We start from the raw sequence: 17650 nt of genomic DNA, 5'->3' as shown, positions 1-17650 counted from the left end.
AATGAAATTATCAATTAACAAATTGGTCTAGAAAATGTAAGAAACATATGCATAAATTGTATTTAGAGACAAATAATTTATGAATCAAATACGTTTTATATAAATGAAAAAAATAACTCACTTCAATGTCGCAGGTCAAGAAAATCCTGTCGTGATCTGGAAATTTGAATGCCTCGAACTCGGAATAAAACAGACTGGTAAAATTCGCGATCGGCTCACGTTTCCAATCCAAATTTTTGTATTTCTTCCTATTACAAAGACACACACACACATTGTCACATCAATAAGTTTCAACAGTTCACTCAAATTCTCTTACGATTTTGATTTGTCCTTTTCGAATCTACTGTACAAGGTCAAAGAATTGTTCGATTTTTTCAAGTTCTCCTCGTCGTACGCAACGCATCTGTTAATTTTCAAATCGTAGAGTCTGCTCTTGTCTTTCATGAAGATCAGAAGAGATATTTCACTTCCAATTTCAACCTCGGAATTGATTGGAGACACCTGATTATTAGATTTTAAAATAAAATACATTCTTTTTTTAGGATTTAGTTACTCACGTTTGGATAGATTCCATCCTGCGTATCCATCCAGGTTACGACAGGCTCTTTGGATATTGGCACGTAGAAGGAATGGTACCGTTTATCAGTAGTTATTAAAACCATTCGAGATTTTTCACATAGAATCTAACACATTTCACATATAATTTTTTGTTAATTTATTTATCGTTACTTACGATTGTTGCAAATCCAAGTGAAATTACTAATATGATGAACTTCATTATTCATTAGTTGTATTGTTTTTTGTGAGTCCAAAATGTGGAAACTATCAATTTGATGTTGTTTGAACAAAACAATTTAGATCAGTGTGTCAATACCAACGACTTTGCTTTTTCTTTATATATGTGCGTTTGTGTGCGGGGAGAGGAGAGCGTTCGATTGGAGCCTCGGACAGAATCCAATTTAGTGGAGATGTCGTTTATGACCATTTACATTTTATTCGCTTTTCGAGGTAAAATAAAAATATGTGCGCGGTTTCTCCTCCATAACTCATCTCGTTGTTTGAAGAAAGTCCCGTTTTCCGGCATCTCGGAACAAACAAGCCTTAATAAATTTCTACTGTTAAAACTATTTCTATATATGTTTTAATAAACAATACATTATTTTGAAAGTTTAAAAGGTCAACAAAAATAAGTTAATGATAAATAGATTTTAAAGAAACTGATGACAACCTGTTTTCTGATTAAGTTATTGAAAATTTCGTGATTATTTTTGAAAAACCAAGACATTATTTAACTAATAGATGATAAAAAGTAGGTCTTGAAGAAATTGTAAAAAAAAAAAGTATTTATTTTACACACAAAACTCTATTTTACTAAGTCTTGAGAAAAATGTAAGTAGTTATAATTAAATTAAGATAATTAGACTTAACTTATGTAAAAAAACTAAGTTTTGAAGAATTTTTAGAACATATTTGAAATAATTCCTAATAATGTAATTAGAGTTAACTTATTTAAACATATAAGTCTTGAAAAAAGTAAAAGTAATTACTGTTCAATAACGAATCATGAAAATATTTGAAATAATTTTACAAATATAAATAAACAAGAACAGTATTTGGTATATTACTTTTTGAGAAAAGATACTAAGTCTTAAGAGAACTGAAGATATTTATTATCAAAATAATATAATTAGACATAACTGTAAATAGCTGAATCTTGTAGAATGTGAAAGTTGTTATTATAAAATAATATTATTAGCAAATTTGGAAACGAATTTGGAAAATATTTAAAATTATTCCTAATAATTTAAATTTCCAACTTAGTTATTACCATATACAAGTAGATATTATCTATAGTTATCAATTTTGGAAAATAATTATATAGAATATTAGAAATAATTTATAATTTCAAAATTATCATAAATTGATTTTTAATAACATTTGTGCTTATTTCGGAAAATAATCTAAAAAATGTTGTCAAGACAAGAGATTTTCGAAAGTAATTTATAATTGTATAAGGTTAAAAGCATTTTAGAATTTTACATAATTTATATGATAGAAAAAGGAAGTTTCTGAGGAAACTGCAAAGAGATCAATTTTGGAATGAAAATGAAATAAAATAAGATGAAAATTGTTCTATTAACAGTAAAAATTACTCAAATGTGAAATTGTTATCATTTTGTTTACCTTTTCTTTATAATATTCATTACATTTCTAAAGTTCATATAATTATACTTTTTCATCTGTTTACTGATCTTTATCCCTTTGCAGACGGAGATTTTACAAGGTCGCATTTTCGAGCGAATTATCATGTGTTCATAATTTGGGCGGATATATCCGCCGTTCGTCTACGATTAAACTTTTTACTTTCATACGCTATTTACTTAATATGGATATTAAAGAATAAACTATAGAAGATAGAATGAGCTATTTTCGTTTAAAATAGTTATAGTTAATTAATCGAAATCTAACAAATTTAGAAAATATATTGAATATAGATGTGAAAAAACTACAGAAGTCTTTTTTATTCCACCGTTTGTTTCGATTTAGTCGCAGCACAAAATTAAAGTCTGGTGACTTTAAAACTATAATTAAATTGAGGTGTTCTAACAATCATATAACTATTGCAATAATAATCTACTTGAAATTGACTAACTATAGTATATACTTGTTCTAATTTATAGCACGTTTTTTTTTAACTATTAAGTTAATGCTTATATGTATGAAAACTATTCGACAAAAATATTAATGGTCTTTTAATCAGCAAGCAAGTCTAATAAACGAAAGCATACTCTGAGAGTTTACTAGTTCTTTGATGTTATTTTTAAATACTGGAAACCTAACACAACTCCGTGGAAGTCCAGCAAGTATATGACTAAAAATACAGAACACTGTTATATAATGATTTCTCTCCAAGAAGCATAATATATATATAGATATAGTTACAATTTTATTATAAAACTTTATCAGAATATAGATCTATGTTTACTTTAAAATAAATTAAGTAATTATATTGAATAATTATTTCTAAGAACCAAAATTGAAATTGTTTAAAAAAAAATATGTTTTTCAAATTAAAAAAAAAATATCTATAATAATTAATTGTTTTTACATGCAATTTACAAACATTACATGAACTTTTAATACATTCTGATAATTTCTTGTAGAATTATTAAACTGGATTGATTATGTAAGTGGAGTGCTAATTATGTAGGAGTTTACCGTTGCAACTAATTAATTGATCGATAATGAATAGGAAAACCTAAGTGTTTAACTAAAATCAATAATAAGAAAATTATTTGTTTGCTCTTTACTTTCAATTATCATACATTCCCATTATATGTCAGAATAACAGAAGGAAAAAAAATTATGTAAAATTTAATTTCATCTTAAATATTTTTTTACAATTTTCAATATTATTCAAAATGTTTGTATTTTTTGTTTAATGAATTCATCCAAAAGAAGTGTGTTTACATTAATTTGTTCAAATTTCTAATGTAAAATCTGCTAACTTATCTATCATTTGCAAAAAGATTGGAGATAATGATCATGAAAATGTGTACAAAAGAAACTGCTTGATAAATGATCTTCTTTGAGTATCCTCTTTCAAGAACTTAGTTGGTCGGTCATCTTCTATAGGCGGCGATACGGCGGAGCCCCTAAATGAAAAGCCTTTTCCAGAAATTTTGACAATATTATACTAATTATCTTATTTCAAAGTTTTATCTACGTGTTTTGAGAGAAGAAAAAAAAACCTTTTAAGACGTTTCATCGTTTCGTCAAATCTTAAAATGGTCTCACGACAACCTTACCATAGGGCTCAATGGTACTGTGGAATTCTTACCCACTAAAACTTCTACTCTATGCGATACTGATTTCTCTTGTCTGTCTGGCATTTCCCTTGGTTCATTAACTTGCGTCAGTGGTGGCCTCCACTGCCACTGTCTTCTGCAGCTTACGCTCGTCTTCCACGCTGTTTCTCAGCTGTCTTCACTCTTCAGCATTTCACTAACAAAATTGTCCGGCTCTAGTAAGACCCCCACAAGTCTGCCACTGCCTCGTGTTTCATCCTAATCCATCTGCAGCATCTAAAGAACGTGTGTTCAGGGTTCTCATCTTTCTCCTTCTTCTCGATGAAGTGCAGGTACTTGCCAAAACATTCCTGACGAGATAGCGCTTGGCTCAGGTGAAAAGTTGTCTCATCGTGCTTTCTGCTTATCTAGGACTCTATTTGTGGGATTAGACGTCGAGTCCAGGCTCCTTTCTCCGGACTCTAGCATAATCTTTGTTCACCTCTTTTCATAAAATTATAAGTGCCACTGATATAAACTTAATTAACTTTAGTTTTATTTAATTCATTTTCTTATTGTTAAAATAAATAACCTTTTTATATAGGGTGTCCCAAAATTCACACATCAAGTAATTTTGATATATTAGAACACAACCTTAGACATCAAAAAGAAATCCAAAGAAAAAATTCCAACTGCGTTAAATCGCATAATCTGTGAAATTACTCATGCAGTAATTCAATTGTTTCTCGGGCTGTATTGTTGAAACTACATTTCGTCTACATCCATATCTTGCAATTTACTCACACAAAACTGTATTATCTAATTTATCCCTGAATTTTTTAATTAATCTATATTTAACCAAATATGGTTGTTTAAAAGAAACTTATATTAATAAATATCGTTATATTTTGCGTATGTTTACTGTTTCAAGTGAGCTGCGAACCAATTCATCTTGTTTGCTTTTAGTTGTTTTTTTTTTGTTAAATTGTCTGTAAATATATAAATTGGTCTTATTTTTTTAGTTCCAAATATTCAAAGTCCACAAATTCTGTTCTACTTATCGATCATTGCATAAGCGCAATATGTAAACATCGTTCGAAATGAGCAAACATGAGGTGACATCCACTTTGTTTGTAACTATATTAATTGTAGAATATGCATTCCACGTGCTGTAAATACAAGTGAATTTAGTATAAAAATAGACAAAATTTCATAAATTTACTGAAATATTAATTGAATAACATATTCAATCATACTTCAAAAATGTCATTTGTCAAAAACAAACAGGAAAAAAAAATTGACGACTGTCATATTGAAAATATATGCATAGTTAATAGTTTCCTTTCATGAGATGACATCCACTTTGTTTGTAACTATATTAATTGTAGAATTTGCATTCCACGTGTTATAAATACAAGTGAATTTAGTATAAAAATAGACAAAATATTCATAAATATTAATTGAATAACATATTCAATCATACTTCATAAATGTCATTTGTCAAAAACAAACAGGAAAAAAAATTGACGGCTGTCATATTGAAAATATATGCGTAGTTAGTAGTTTTCTTTCATGAGATGACATCCACTTTGTTTGTAACTATATTAATTGTAGAATATGTATTCTACGTGCTGTAAATACAAGTGAATTTAGTATAAAAGTAGACAAAATATTGATAAATATTCATTGAATAACATATTCAATTATACTTCATAAATTTCATTTGTCAAAAACAAACAGGAAAAAAAAAATTTCATGAGGTGACATCCACTTTGTTTGTAAATATATTAATTGTGGAATTTGCATTCTACGTGCTGTAAATACAAGTGAATTTAGTATAAAAATAGACAAAATTTCATAAATTTACTGAAATATTAATTGAATAACATATTCAATCATACTTCATAAATGTCATTTGTCAAAAACAAACAAGAATAAAATTGACAGCTGTCATATTGACATTTAAAAATAACAAGGGTTGTTTTCTAAAAGAACGTCAATATTTTATACACCTTTCCAATGTATTTGTTTCCGTTGACTTATCCTTATCATAAACCTTAAAATATAAAAAAATAAATAAAAAGGGAAAACCAATTCAAAATATTTTAGTATCTTATGTGACTTTTGTATATTGTTTGATATCATTTTCACATCAACTGGTATTTTTTGTATTGTATTGTTGTGTCCAACCATTATTATTATAATTGTTATTGTTAATATAGTGTGTTAACTAACTAGAGACATCAACGGCGTCACTTAGTTGCATTATTATATAAGCATATACATCAGCAGTTTGATACACTATAATATCCGAATACTCGGAACTCAAGTCCTTATTATGAACACATAATGATCATTACACGTACAATCGTAATCAATCATCTTTTTCATATAAACATATGCATAGGATTTTGTCCCGGTCTTATAATAAAGAAAACCACCAAGGCAGAATCCCGTAGGAATGCTTAATCATCATTATATCCAGAATTCCATCCCTGGGACACGACAGTATGAACACCAAAATTCAAAATATGAACATTTTAATTGTGGATTGGCCATGTATGGATTTCAATATAATTTGATAAGGCTTACACACATTGTTTTTGAAGTACGTCATTTGTATTTAAAAATTAGGTTAACAAATGATATTTGTATAATACAAAAATGTTGAACTTTTATTAATAAATATAAAACCTACATAAAATTGAATCATTATGTACACAAATAGAAAATTGGTCTAGACATTTAGCATATATTTTTAACATGTTTATCAATTTCTATTTATATATTGATAATTATACCAATTTCATTTTAAATAAATATATTGTTAATGATAAAACTTTTATTATTATAGCAGTTTTCTACTGAAATTTCTATTCGTGGTTAATCTTATTGTTTTGCTATTATATCTTAATTTTCATTACACAAATCTAAATTATTTCTGAGTACTTAAAAAAAAATCATTTGAAAGAAACTATTAATGTTTAAATGAATAAAAATATTGAATGATAAATAAAATTTATATTAAATTGTATTCTTTAAAAAAAAACATTAGTTTATAAGAAAGTCAACAATACAGTTTCTATCAATTTGTTATAATAATTACAATACCCCGCATAGTGCGGATTCGATCAATGCGGATTCAGTTCGAATATTTTTAATACACAAATGCTCGTTTTTTTTTTTCTCTACACAGTTAGGTCATTTTGTGATGTTTATTTTTATGCGGTATTAAGGTCATTCGGTTTCAAACAGTGCTGGATATTGGTGAAACCGTCAATCCGCACTATGCGAGGTACAGATTGCTGTATTTAAATTCCACCAAAAACAATAATAATATAAAAAAGAAAAACCTATAAAACTGATTAATTTTAACGATATTTAATTATTTTAATGTTACAAAAGCAGTATTTTACAAACATACTTGAACCTATAGTGAAATTTTCGCAGCACACTTAAATAATAATGAAGTTTCAATTTTGATATGTTTATTTACAGCGACTTGAATAAAAAAAAAAGTAAAATCCTTTCACTCCTGTTGAAAATCACTGGTCTACCGTAAGTCTACTCTATAAATAGACAAATCTGAAATGAATTTTACATGTGTATAATGGACGAAAGGGATTGCATTAAGTAAGTAAAAAAATTAATAATAATATATAAACAACGCAGAGATCATTAGTTTAAAATAGTTCGAAAGCTACACCGAGTTCAGTAGTGGGAACATTTCCCATGGATTTTTTTTTTCTTATAAATAGCTTTACGAGCTATTGAATAAGAAGAAAAAAAAAAAAAAAGCACACTCGGATGAACACTATTCGAAAATGGTTTTTCAATTGTTGGTTTTTGAAGGAACAAAAAAAGGTTAGTTCAGGTGCGCGATGGTGTGGGGGGGGGGTAAAGGGTCCTGAAAATAGAATGTGCATTGTGCTGAAAGTGAAAGAGAGATGGAGAATGCGAGGTGTAGACGGAGGAAAAGGAAGGAATGAAAAGGGCATATTGGGTTTCGTTTCGACAGAAAAAATGTTATTTTTATAAATTCTGAAAATTTTCGTTTGTGCAGAGAGCAGTGTGCATGTTCCATTGTTGGATCAGTGGTAAAGGAGAGTAGTCCTTCTAGTTAGTCAGTTGTAGGTGTTTCAATCTAATCTGCGTGCGTCTAAAGAGGAGGAAGGATCATCGTCTATATATATATATATATTTAGAGAGATAGATAGAGACGGAAAGGGTGCGCGCGGCAGGTCGTGATGGAAACGGGAATGAGGCGCATGCCATTTCGGATTTTATAGATTTAGTTTGGAACCACGAATTTCTCTTTATTTTCCTGCAATTCGAAATGCACCTCTTTTGTTGTTTGTTGAAGCGCAAAGTTTAAGTTTTTGATTATTCCTCGACGATCGATCAGCGAATCAAGTGCGGTTTAGTGAGTGCGGATTTTCCGGTTGAAAGTTTTCATTTTCGAAATAAAATTGAAGAAAGAAGGAAGAAAAGAAAAAAGAAGTGGGGAAACAGAAGGGTGACAGAGAGAAATATAAAGTATAAACGCAAAAATATATAGGTGTGTATATATACGGTCGTGCCGTTCGCGAAAGCAAGTCGAAAATGAGCGTGCCTTCTGCTTCCTCCTCGTTCAAGTCGTCTTCTTCGTCTTGATTCATTTCGTTTCTACTTTTCGTTACGTTCTTTCTGCCCAGGTAAGCGATTCGACGATAATTGCAAAGTGTCCGAATAATTCATTATTTCCTCCTTTTCGTTTCGCACTTTAGGCGAGTCCCCTAAACTCTCTCTCTCTCTCTTTCATACATACAGTGCGTATCTTTCGCTCTGTCTAGTACGCACGCACGTCGAGCTGTAGTTTTGCAAACGCGCGTTATAGAGTAGTAAGTAGGTGGTTCGAATTTTTGAGGACAGATTTTTTGTGGAGAATCAGTATCGAAGATGGCTTTCGACGAGGACATCCTGCAGCCGATCTCCTTGGAGGATCTGCCGAAGCTGAGAGATCTGTACAAGGATCATATGCCGTTCGCGACTCACGTGTTCAGCTTTTTCAATACGAGCATGAAATGGATCAAGAGTAAGCCGGAGGAGAAGTACATGACGTTCCTTGCACCCTTCGGGGATTGGAAATCGGATGGGACTTTCATCGTCATTTTGCAGGTGAATATTTTATTGATTGAAACCGGCTCTGGTGGCGGCGGCGGCGGCGGTTTCGCCCCTTCAACATCTTTGGGACGTTATCGATTCGCACATCTGCGATGACGTTAGCCGCCGACGCCGCCGTCCTCGTCGATTGTTTGGCGGCATTTTTAAAGTTTTACAAAATTATTTTTCCAATTGATTTCACAGTCGAACTGCTATGATTTGTTCATGTTCACATTGGACAACAAATGTGAGAAACTGTATAAGGCGCTCAAAGAAACGAAGAAGATCGACTGGAACAATATGATCCAATTCTACTTCGTCCATCGCGAGCATTGCCCGATCATATACAGGGTGATCAAGGAGCTGCAGCTCCCTATCACGTACGACACGAAGACGGATCTGTGGTGGCTGCCACGGGAGAAAGCACTCAAATTCCAAATAGAGTAAGTTCGGCTCCCGAAACACCATTATTTTTGTAACGCTTTTCTTCTTCTACGTTTATTTTAGTTGCCCTCCCGAGGTGTACATCGGACCTCTGAAGCCTTACCACGCTCCGCTCATCAATTCCATCTGGCCGCACCGATTCCCCGGCTCCGAGGGATATCTCACCACCTTCATCAAGATGAACGGCGGCAGAGGACTCTTCCTCAAGAGCAACGATAAACTCGTCGCCTGGGTCCTGAAAAACCAGCTGGGAACGCTCGTCGTCCTGCAGACGCTGCACGATTACAAACGCAAGGGATACGGCAGTCTGGTGACGGCCGCCCTCAGCAGGGAGATCGCCGAGGAAGGTCACAACGTCATCGGCACGGTGCTCGTCAATAATTCCGCATCTCAGGCGATGTTCAAGAAGCTCGGCTTCGACATCCTCGACTACAGCCGGTTCATCGGCGTCGACGGCCGCAAACTCTACAACCACTTATAAAATTATTAGTATTTTCTTTCTTTTTCTTTTTTTTTGTACAAGTTGCGCGCCCCCCTCACGAAGTTATTCTTTTAACGCTAGAAACATTCAGAAAACATAATTAAAAGGGATGAACAGATGAAGAGCGTGTGACTGCGAGTGAATGTGGTGAACGAGCGAAACAGATTGAGTGCCCTTCTCGCACATTATTCGTGCATTAGTTTTATAATTTTTAGTTGTTTTATTTCTAAAACTAATTTAACTTTAATTATTTTATAATAGTGTGATTTCTAAACTATACATAAATATAAATATTATATACATACATACATACATATAAATATATTAAAAATAATAATTAATTCGGGCACATAGACGAAGAAACGAACGTGTCCCAACCCAAACCTGAACTCAACTTCAGATGATCTAGCGTTGTTCAGTTCATCAACTAAAAAATTTAAAAAAAAAATTACAATCTGTATATTTTGCGTTCCGGTAACCTTTGCCCTTGGATTTCAAGTACAAATGTTTGGTGCTTAATTGCGTTAAGCGCCCAAGACGATGTGGGAGAGAAGATGAAGAGACGGTTAACTTAACAAGATGAAAAGATGGATAATTAAAGAAGAAAAAAATAATTAAGTCTTGTATTTATTGATATATATAAATATTGTTAGATTGTTGTTCCACTATTTGACGAGAGAGTAAAGTTGAAAAAGAAAACGAATTTTCCAACGATAGTTTTAGTTTTTCTTTGTCTCATTTTTCTTTTAATCATTAATCTTGAGCTTTATGTATCTTTATATTTTGTGTTCGTATGCAGTTCAGCTCCAAAATCGACAGGATTTAACAACAAATGTAGTTGGAATAATTAATCAAAAAAAAAAATAATGCAAATAACAAAAATAAAAAATATACAATTATAAATAAACACACTTTTTGAATATTCATAAAAGCGTTTTTATTTTTTCTTCTTTTTTTCCATTTGTCTCGTTTTATTGTTCTAACTATTTCACACGTTTCCAAAACCGGGTTCAACGTTTCCTCTGATACTGTGTAAACTTCAATTAGGATTTCTATACTGATTTTGCTTTTAATATTTATCTAATTAAAACGTAAATCGTATCAAGATTTTCATATTTAGCTAATTTTAAAAAAATGTAGTTTTATCCGACTTCTTTTATAAATTTTAAAATTTCGCATTTTCTTAAACGTCTTATCGTTCTACACTAGTTTAATTCATACAAATGATATAACCCGTTACTTCTTGGAAATATTCGAACGTTACGAAAGCGAGAAACAGACTTTGATATTTTTTTCTTCCAAATTTTTGTAAACTTCGTTTCTTTCCCACTGTTTGATTTAGCATTCACAAAGACATGTAAATTGGGAAAATAAAATTTACATTGTTTATTAACTGATTTTTATTTCAAAAATGTAATATTCAATCGATATTTCTCGTATCTTATGTTTATCGAATTGCAAATTAATGTAAATAACTGAATGTAATTGTCAATTTCTTATCAATATAACATATTTAGAATATACTTATCCAATTTTTGAGTTTGTTGAGATAACTCAGATCTGGATGCAACAATTGTTTTAAGTAAACTTAGTAAATTTCTTGTTTAAATTTACAAACATAAAATTCATTCACATCAAGTCAATTAGTGCGAATTCAGTTTTCGGAAGTACTTATTCAAGGCAGTCCATTACGTGGCTTACTTTATTTTCGTTGGCCTTGCACCATTTTTTTTTTTTTTTNNTAAATCTCGTTATGCATCACCTCTCGATTTTGATACTAATACATCAATTATAGGACACATAACACTTCCATGTGGTACTTCTAATCCAATAAACACAGTTACGTTTAATAAGATTTCAGAATCTAGGCAATATCTTATTTTATCTCAATTTGATATATCAATTTTTTTTTACTAATTTCTAAATATTTTTCAGTAGTTTTCTCTAAAAAATGTAATAATTAAAATACAAATGAACTTTATTACATTATTTATTTCAATATCTTACATTTTTTTTAAATTAGAACAAATACAAGAACTTATTGTCGTTTCAATTCAACCAAAATTTTAAAGTATTTAAAATTAAATGATTGATTGAGTACAGTTAAATATTGTTTTTTTTTTTTTGCAAAATTTGCGGGTGCAAATTCTATTCTGGTTCTAGTCATTCAACTTGGATGCGTAAGAATAAGAAAAAAAAAATAGTGAAGCAACTATTATTAAATTCGAAACCTTGAAAAATAAAAAACGCTCGTCCTTGGATCCGGGCTATTTCAATAAAGAAGAATTGTTAGTAGTACATCGATGATAGGAACGGGAAATCGCATAAAAATATATATCTTTTGCTGAAAATGAAAAATAAAACATCTTAAGGTCGTTACCTTGTCCAACACGTGAACCAAATTAGTCCCACACTCTGTATATACACGCAATTGTATAACAACAGAAAGTTAATAGAAATCGATACAAACAAAAAATGTTATTTATAGCAAAATCAACGAAGCAATCGCAAATTCTTCTCTTCTCCACTGATTAGATTACGATAGTCTTATAAAAGATGCTTCTCCTATACGCGCTGCATACAATTCCAGTCAGTCGTCGTTTGACCTTTCAACTGAACTCATTAAAATCAATACGATGTTGTTCACGACATTAACTCTGCTCCTGTTCTTCCTGTCGCAATTACATTGTTACGTCGTGGATCCAGGTCCTCAGGTGAAGGCGACGAAAGGTTTCGTGTGGCCCAAACCGCAGCAGGTGACGCGTTCACAAGAATATTTTGTGATTAATCCGAAGGAGTTTAGGTTTAAGGTAGTTTTGCTGCGAGATTTGATACCTCTGTTATTTTCTTTCCATACACTTGCAGAATTTGGGAAAAGAATGCGCGATTTTGGTAAAAGCCTTCCAACGTTATGGAACCATGATAAACGTAACAAATTCTTTGGAGAGACGCGGAAGATTAACCGAAATTTCTGTTGCGCATTTTCACAGAATCTACGATAAAACCAATTATTTGGGTTCTTTGTCTAAGCTATATGTGGATTTAGAAAATCCTTGTAAAGATGATGAATATCCTTCAGCTGTAATGGATGAATCATGTAAGTATATATATGTTTCAAGTAAGCTAGGAACTTGGATAGTTTATAAACGTATTTTATGTTAGGTTTTTCATTTCTTTTGCCCCCATTTCTGCCACCCCACAATATGCGTTGTTGGTGAGATTTATTCACAGTGATTACAATAGATTTTTTGTTTGTGAATCATATCAATTCTTTATAGAAATAATCTCAATTGTCAGAAAATAATAACACAACACGATTGAGTCGTGATTTGTATACATTGTATTATCAGAATAAAAGTATGAAGTTTATGCAGGCGCACAAGCGAGTTTCCACTATTCTCTTTTATAAACTAAATTGCTGACTAATTTATAAATTACTAACAAAACTTTCGTTTTCAGATGAAATAAATATAACAAATTCTATGAAGCCAATGCTGAAAGCGAAATCGATTTGGGGTATTCTCAGAGGTCTAGAAACGTTTTCGCAATTAATACATTACGCTAGCAACGAATACACGGTATGTAATTAAAAAGGAAAACATGATTTGCAAAATAAAATATCAAATTGAGCAGATTCTGTAATAAATAAAATGCAATGACCACACTGTATATTTGAAATATAGGCAACTAAATATACATTAGATTTTGAATTTCAGCTGATTGTAAACTCCACTTGGATTAAAGATTTTCCAAGATTTCCATACAGAGGTCTAATGTTGGATACATCTAGACACTTCATTCCCGTCTATAGTATTTATAATACTTTAGACGCGATGTCTTACAATAAATTGAACGTGTTCCATTGGCACATTGTGGACGATCAAAGTTTTCCATACCAAAGCACCAAATTTCCCGAACTGAGGTAATTACATCCAAATAAATGAATAAAATTATTGATTATTGATAATGTATGTTTTAGTGATAAAGGAGCGTATCATCCAATTTCTCAAGTATATACTTTACTAGATATAAAGAGAGTAATTGAGTTTGCTAGACTTAGAGGAATTAGGGTAATTCCAGAATTTGATACACCAGGTTTGTTTTAAACTTGTTTGCTTATATTATTATTTTTCTATTTAACAATTTCTTAGGACACACTCGATCATGGGGTGAAGGCATTAAGGATATTCTAACTCCTTGTTATGATACTAATGGAAAAGCGACCGGAAAATACGGTCCGATGAATCCGGCCAGTAAAAAGTTGTTCAAGTTTCTCAGAGAGTTGTTCAAGGAGATTCGTGATGTTTTTCCAGATAGTTACTTGCATCTGGGTGGTGACGAGGTTGAATTTGAGTGTTGGGACAGCAATGAAGAAGTAAAAGAGTTTATGAAGATGAAGCAAATTAAGAATTACAAAGCGTTGGAGAACTACTACATCCAAGAACTTATTAGAAACATCGTTGATATCACGGATGTTCATGTTGTCTGGGAAGAGGTTTTCGTAAACGGAGTTGAATTGACGAATGATACAATTGTTCACGTTTGGAAGAACGATGGATTCACAGTCTTGAAAAATGTAACTGGAGCCGGTAAACCGGCTTTGCTCTCTGCTTGTTGGTATTTGGATCATTTAAAATCTGGTGGAGATTGGAATGACTTTTATGATTGCGATCCTCACGATTTTCATGGATCTCAAGAACAGATGGATTTGGTTTTGGGTGGCGAGGCCTGCATGTGGGCTGAGGTAGTGAATGGACACAATATAGGATCGAGGATTTGGCCGAGGGCGAGCGCCACCGCTGAGAAGTTGTGGTCGAAAAAGAATGCAGACGAGTTTTCTAAAGCGGCGCAAAGGCTGGAGGAGCACACTTGCAGGATGAATTTTAGGGGAATCCCAGCACAGCCACCTAACGGTCCGGGATTTTGTCTCTAAAACAGCAATAATTATACATATATCTTTAATGATATTGATTAGAGAAACTAATTTTAATATGCACAACGAAAAAAGTTTGAGAAACACTGTATTTTTTTAAACTTGAATTCAATGATTGTTGATCATTTATATGATAACATCTAATATATCACCTAAATATAATATTTGTTAAAATAATTAGTTATTATTGTTTATTAAATATTTGGTAATTGAAATAATGTAAATTTTATAGTTATTTCAGTTGGTAGCATTTGCCAATTTGTTGGTTGGCTGTACTGAAAAAAACTTCTATTAACCTGCAAATGCCACTAAACGAAAAATCGGTGATAAGTATTTATAAGAACGGATTACAATAGTGTTAAAGTCGTGAAAGAAGCAGTAACAAACGAGCTATTCGATGTTTTGGTACGTTATTGATCGCAATTCTTCAGAAGATTAAAACTTGGATTTTCATGCAATCGTAAGTTAAAGAACGCTTGAAGATGGCTGTGGGTGGAACGAAAGTCGTTCAAGTAACGAACATTGCACCCCAAGCAACTAAAGATCAGATGCAAACGCTCTTTGGTTTCCTGGGGAAAATCGAAGATATTCGTTTGTATCCAACTATTCGGGATGTTTCCTGTCCTGTGCAATCAAGAATTTGTTACATCAAGTTCATGGATTCTGTTACTGTGGGTATAGCTCAACACATGACGAATACAGTATTTATTGACAGAGCATTGATAGTTATACCGGTCCAGAATGGTGATATACCTGATGAATACTATGCATTAGAAATGACGAAGAATGGAGCTATAGTGCCAGGATTATGTCCATCAGAGCCAAAACTGCCACCGAATGTTGTAAATTCTGTGAGTGGGTCAGGAATTGAACAAGTTATTATGACTACTGATCCGCAACTCGAAGCTAATGGTCTATCTCCTTATCCACCATTACCAGCAAATTACGATAGCTGCAAAATTGAGGAGATCCGAAGAACTGTGCTAGCTGGAAATATTGAACCTGCAACACCACCATCTGAAATTATTGAATTGTTTGTGCCTGCGGGTGAGATTAAATATTTGAGAATCTGCACCAGAACATCAGATGGTTCATCCTATGTTTTAATTGAGTTTAGTGAACAGCAATGCGTTTTGGAGGCACTGAAATTATCTGGAACTAAATTCAAAGGCAAAACCATAACTGTTAATCATTCTACTCAAGCAATTGTTAAACCACAAGCGAAGAGCAATGAGGCTGCCCAGAGAGAAATTGAAGAGGCCATGTCTCGGGTTAAAGAAGCCCAAAGCTTGATATCGGCTGCTATCGATCCGGTCATTGGCATGCTTTCGAAAGACAAGAGAGGTTCCCGAAGATCTAGATCGCGTTCAAGAGGAAGACGCAGGAGGTCGCGTTCTCGTTCCAGGTCTAGAAGGTCAAGATCCCGTGAGAGAAGGCGTCGATCGAGGTCGCGATCCAGAGATCGCAGGAAACGTTCTAGGTCTAGGAGACGTTCCAGATCTCGCTCTAGGCGTTCTAGGTCCAGAAGGTCTAGATCCAGAAGGTCCAGATCCAGGTCCAAGTCTCGCTCGAAATCAAGCCGAAAGGATCGTCGCAAGTCGAAAGATCGTACGCGTGAGAAATCCAGAGAACGTAGATCAAGGGATAAAGACAACAGGGATCGTTCGAGGGAGAGATCATCTAAACGCGAAGAGAAAGATAAGGACAGGGGAAAGTCTAGGTGCAAATCCAAGGATAAAGATAGATCCCGGGAGAAGGAAATCAGGGATAAAAAGAGCGACAGGGATAGCACGGATAAAGAAGATAAATCCGTGAGCGAGAAGAAAAGTTCTCGTTCGCCGTCTCGCAGCAAGTACAGATCGAAATCGAGAGATCGCAAGGACAAGAAGCGATCCCGTTCAACGGAAAGAGAGAAGAGACGTCGAAGCGCTTCGAGGGAGAGAAGAAGGAAGCGCAGCAGGTCCAAGAGCAAGGACAAGAAGAAGCGCGAGAGACGTGACAAGGAAAGATCTCATTCGAGATCGAAAGTTCCGAGAAACTACGACGAGGAAGAAAAGGGGTTTGACGCTGATAAAGATCCCAATATTAACAATCACGATGTAAAGGATGAGAAGGAGTCTTCTGTTAAATCAGAGAATATGGACATCTCCAATTCACCTTAGGACAATTTAACTTAACACAGAAATAAGTTTGTCAGTTTTGTCGATGTTGTGTATATACATGGAAGTACCCATGAGGTCTCCATTTTTTTTTTTAAATAAGCTGTTTTCTTATTTTAATATCCTTAGCATGAAGATAAAGTTGCATTTTTGCATACTATATAAACTTATTAATTAATTTTGCGTTTATAAATTAGTGGAATATTAAATAAAAATGTAACAGTAAATTTATGTATATTTTCTTAATCTCTCCCATATTTTCTTCATAAAACTACAAAATTTTCTTAGAATCTTGAGTGAACAACAATCAATTGACTTGTGTTCCACATATGATTCATAGCCAAAAATAATATTAAAATATTTTTAGCTAAAACAAAAATATCTTAGTCTGTAAGAAACGATGTTAAGAAAAATCAAATATTATAATGTTACACAAACAATCGCGCACTTTCGATATTTACGAAAGTTATGCGAATATTAGTAACACTGAGCAATTTTCCAAATATCTGCTATAGTATAGATAGCACAATCCTGTGCTCTTATCCATATTGCTGTAATACGCGTTAAAAGTTGAAAAATTGAAATTAGAACGTTCGAAAAAGCAGTGTTTTCACATTTCATTGATTTACTCGAAAACTATAATACATAGAATGAATCGCAATATATACATATGAAAGCTGAATGTTTGGGAATCCACAAGTAT

The 17650-nt window shown here is 32.6% G+C and overlaps 4 protein-coding genes across 5 annotated transcripts; 3 read left to right on the top strand and 1 right to left on the bottom strand.

Moving 5' to 3' along the window:
* Positions 1–121: 121 nt before the first annotated feature.
* LOC108559039 lies at positions 122–859 on the bottom strand (the record flags this gene model as incomplete). The annotated part of the gene is made up of 4 exons (XM_017916168.1): positions 734–859; positions 558–683; positions 317–501; positions 122–248 (listed from the first exon to the last, which is right to left on the bottom strand). Coding segments are annotated over exons 1-4 (483 nt in total), but the record flags the coding sequence as incomplete, so codon positions are not given.
* A 7152-nt stretch (positions 860–8011) lies between these two features.
* Positions 8012–10127, top strand: LOC108559041. 2 transcript variants are annotated; one of them, XM_017916172.1, is made up of 4 exons: positions 8012–8482; positions 8713–8945; positions 9135–9373; positions 9438–10127. In XM_017916172.1, exons 2-4 carry the CDS (start codon positions 8727–8729, stop codon positions 9853–9855), a joined length of 876 nt encoding a protein of 291 aa, XP_017771661.1. In that variant the 5' UTR covers positions 8012–8482; positions 8713–8726; the 3' UTR covers positions 9856–10127. The 2 variants fall into 2 exon arrangements, with proteins under 2 accessions (XP_017771661.1, XP_017771660.1); XM_017916171.1 differs by having other exon boundaries at positions 8013–8482; positions 8555–8945.
* Positions 10128–12427: 2300 nt separating this feature from the next.
* On the top strand, positions 12428–14965 carry LOC108559040 (beta-hexosaminidase subunit beta-like). Its single transcript, XM_017916169.1, has 6 exons — positions 12428–12665; positions 12721–12952; positions 13315–13433; positions 13572–13777; positions 13835–13950; positions 14007–14965. Exons 1-6 carry the CDS (start codon positions 12492–12494, stop codon positions 14786–14788), a joined length of 1629 nt encoding a protein of 542 aa, XP_017771658.1. The 5' UTR covers positions 12428–12491; the 3' UTR covers positions 14789–14965.
* A 99-nt stretch (positions 14966–15064) lies between these two features.
* Positions 15065–17139, top strand: LOC108559042 (probable splicing factor, arginine/serine-rich 7). Its single transcript, XM_017916173.1, has one exon. It carries the CDS (start codon positions 15271–15273, stop codon positions 16948–16950), a length of 1680 nt encoding a protein of 559 aa, XP_017771662.1. The 5' UTR covers positions 15065–15270; the 3' UTR covers positions 16951–17139.
* The last annotated feature ends 511 nt before the right edge of the window (positions 17140–17650 follow it).

Source organism: Nicrophorus vespilloides, unplaced genomic scaffold, assembly GCF_001412225.1.
Source record: "Nicrophorus vespilloides isolate i.1.1-1 unplaced genomic scaffold, Nicve_v1.0, whole genome shotgun sequence".
Classification (NCBI taxonomy): domain Eukaryota; kingdom Metazoa; phylum Arthropoda; class Insecta; order Coleoptera; family Silphidae; genus Nicrophorus; species Nicrophorus vespilloides.
The sequence above is the reverse complement of the archived record's forward strand: the minus strand, read 5'-3'. Positions and strand labels throughout refer to the sequence as shown.

What these genes read in the sequence shown, in the direction of transcription:
- LOC108559041 (XM_017916172.1), top strand. Translation starts at nt 8,727, where the DNA reads ATGGCTTTCGACGAGGACATCCTGCAGCCGATCTCCTTGGAGGATCTG. An exon ending in CTTTCATCGTCATTTTGCAG is followed by an intron (nt 8,946 to 9,134) that starts GTGAATATTTTA and finishes TTGATTTCACAG; the next exon opens with TCGAACTGCTATGATTTGTT. An exon ending in GCACTCAAATTCCAAATAGA is followed by an intron (nt 9,374 to 9,437) that starts GTAAGTTCGGCT and finishes CGTTTATTTTAG; the next exon opens with TTGCCCTCCCGAGGTGTACA.
- LOC108559040 (XM_017916169.1), top strand. Translation starts at nt 12,492, where the DNA reads ATGTTGTTCACGACATTAACTCTGCTCCTGTTCTTCCTGTCGCAATTA. An exon ending in ACCAAATTTCCCGAACTGAG is followed by an intron (nt 13,778 to 13,834) that starts GTAATTACATCC and finishes TGTATGTTTTAG; the next exon opens with TGATAAAGGAGCGTATCATC. An exon ending in TCCAGAATTTGATACACCAG is followed by an intron (nt 13,951 to 14,006) that starts GTTTGTTTTAAA and finishes ACAATTTCTTAG; the next exon opens with GACACACTCGATCATGGGGT.
- LOC108559042 (XM_017916173.1), top strand. Translation starts at nt 15,271, where the DNA reads ATGGCTGTGGGTGGAACGAAAGTCGTTCAAGTAACGAACATTGCACCC.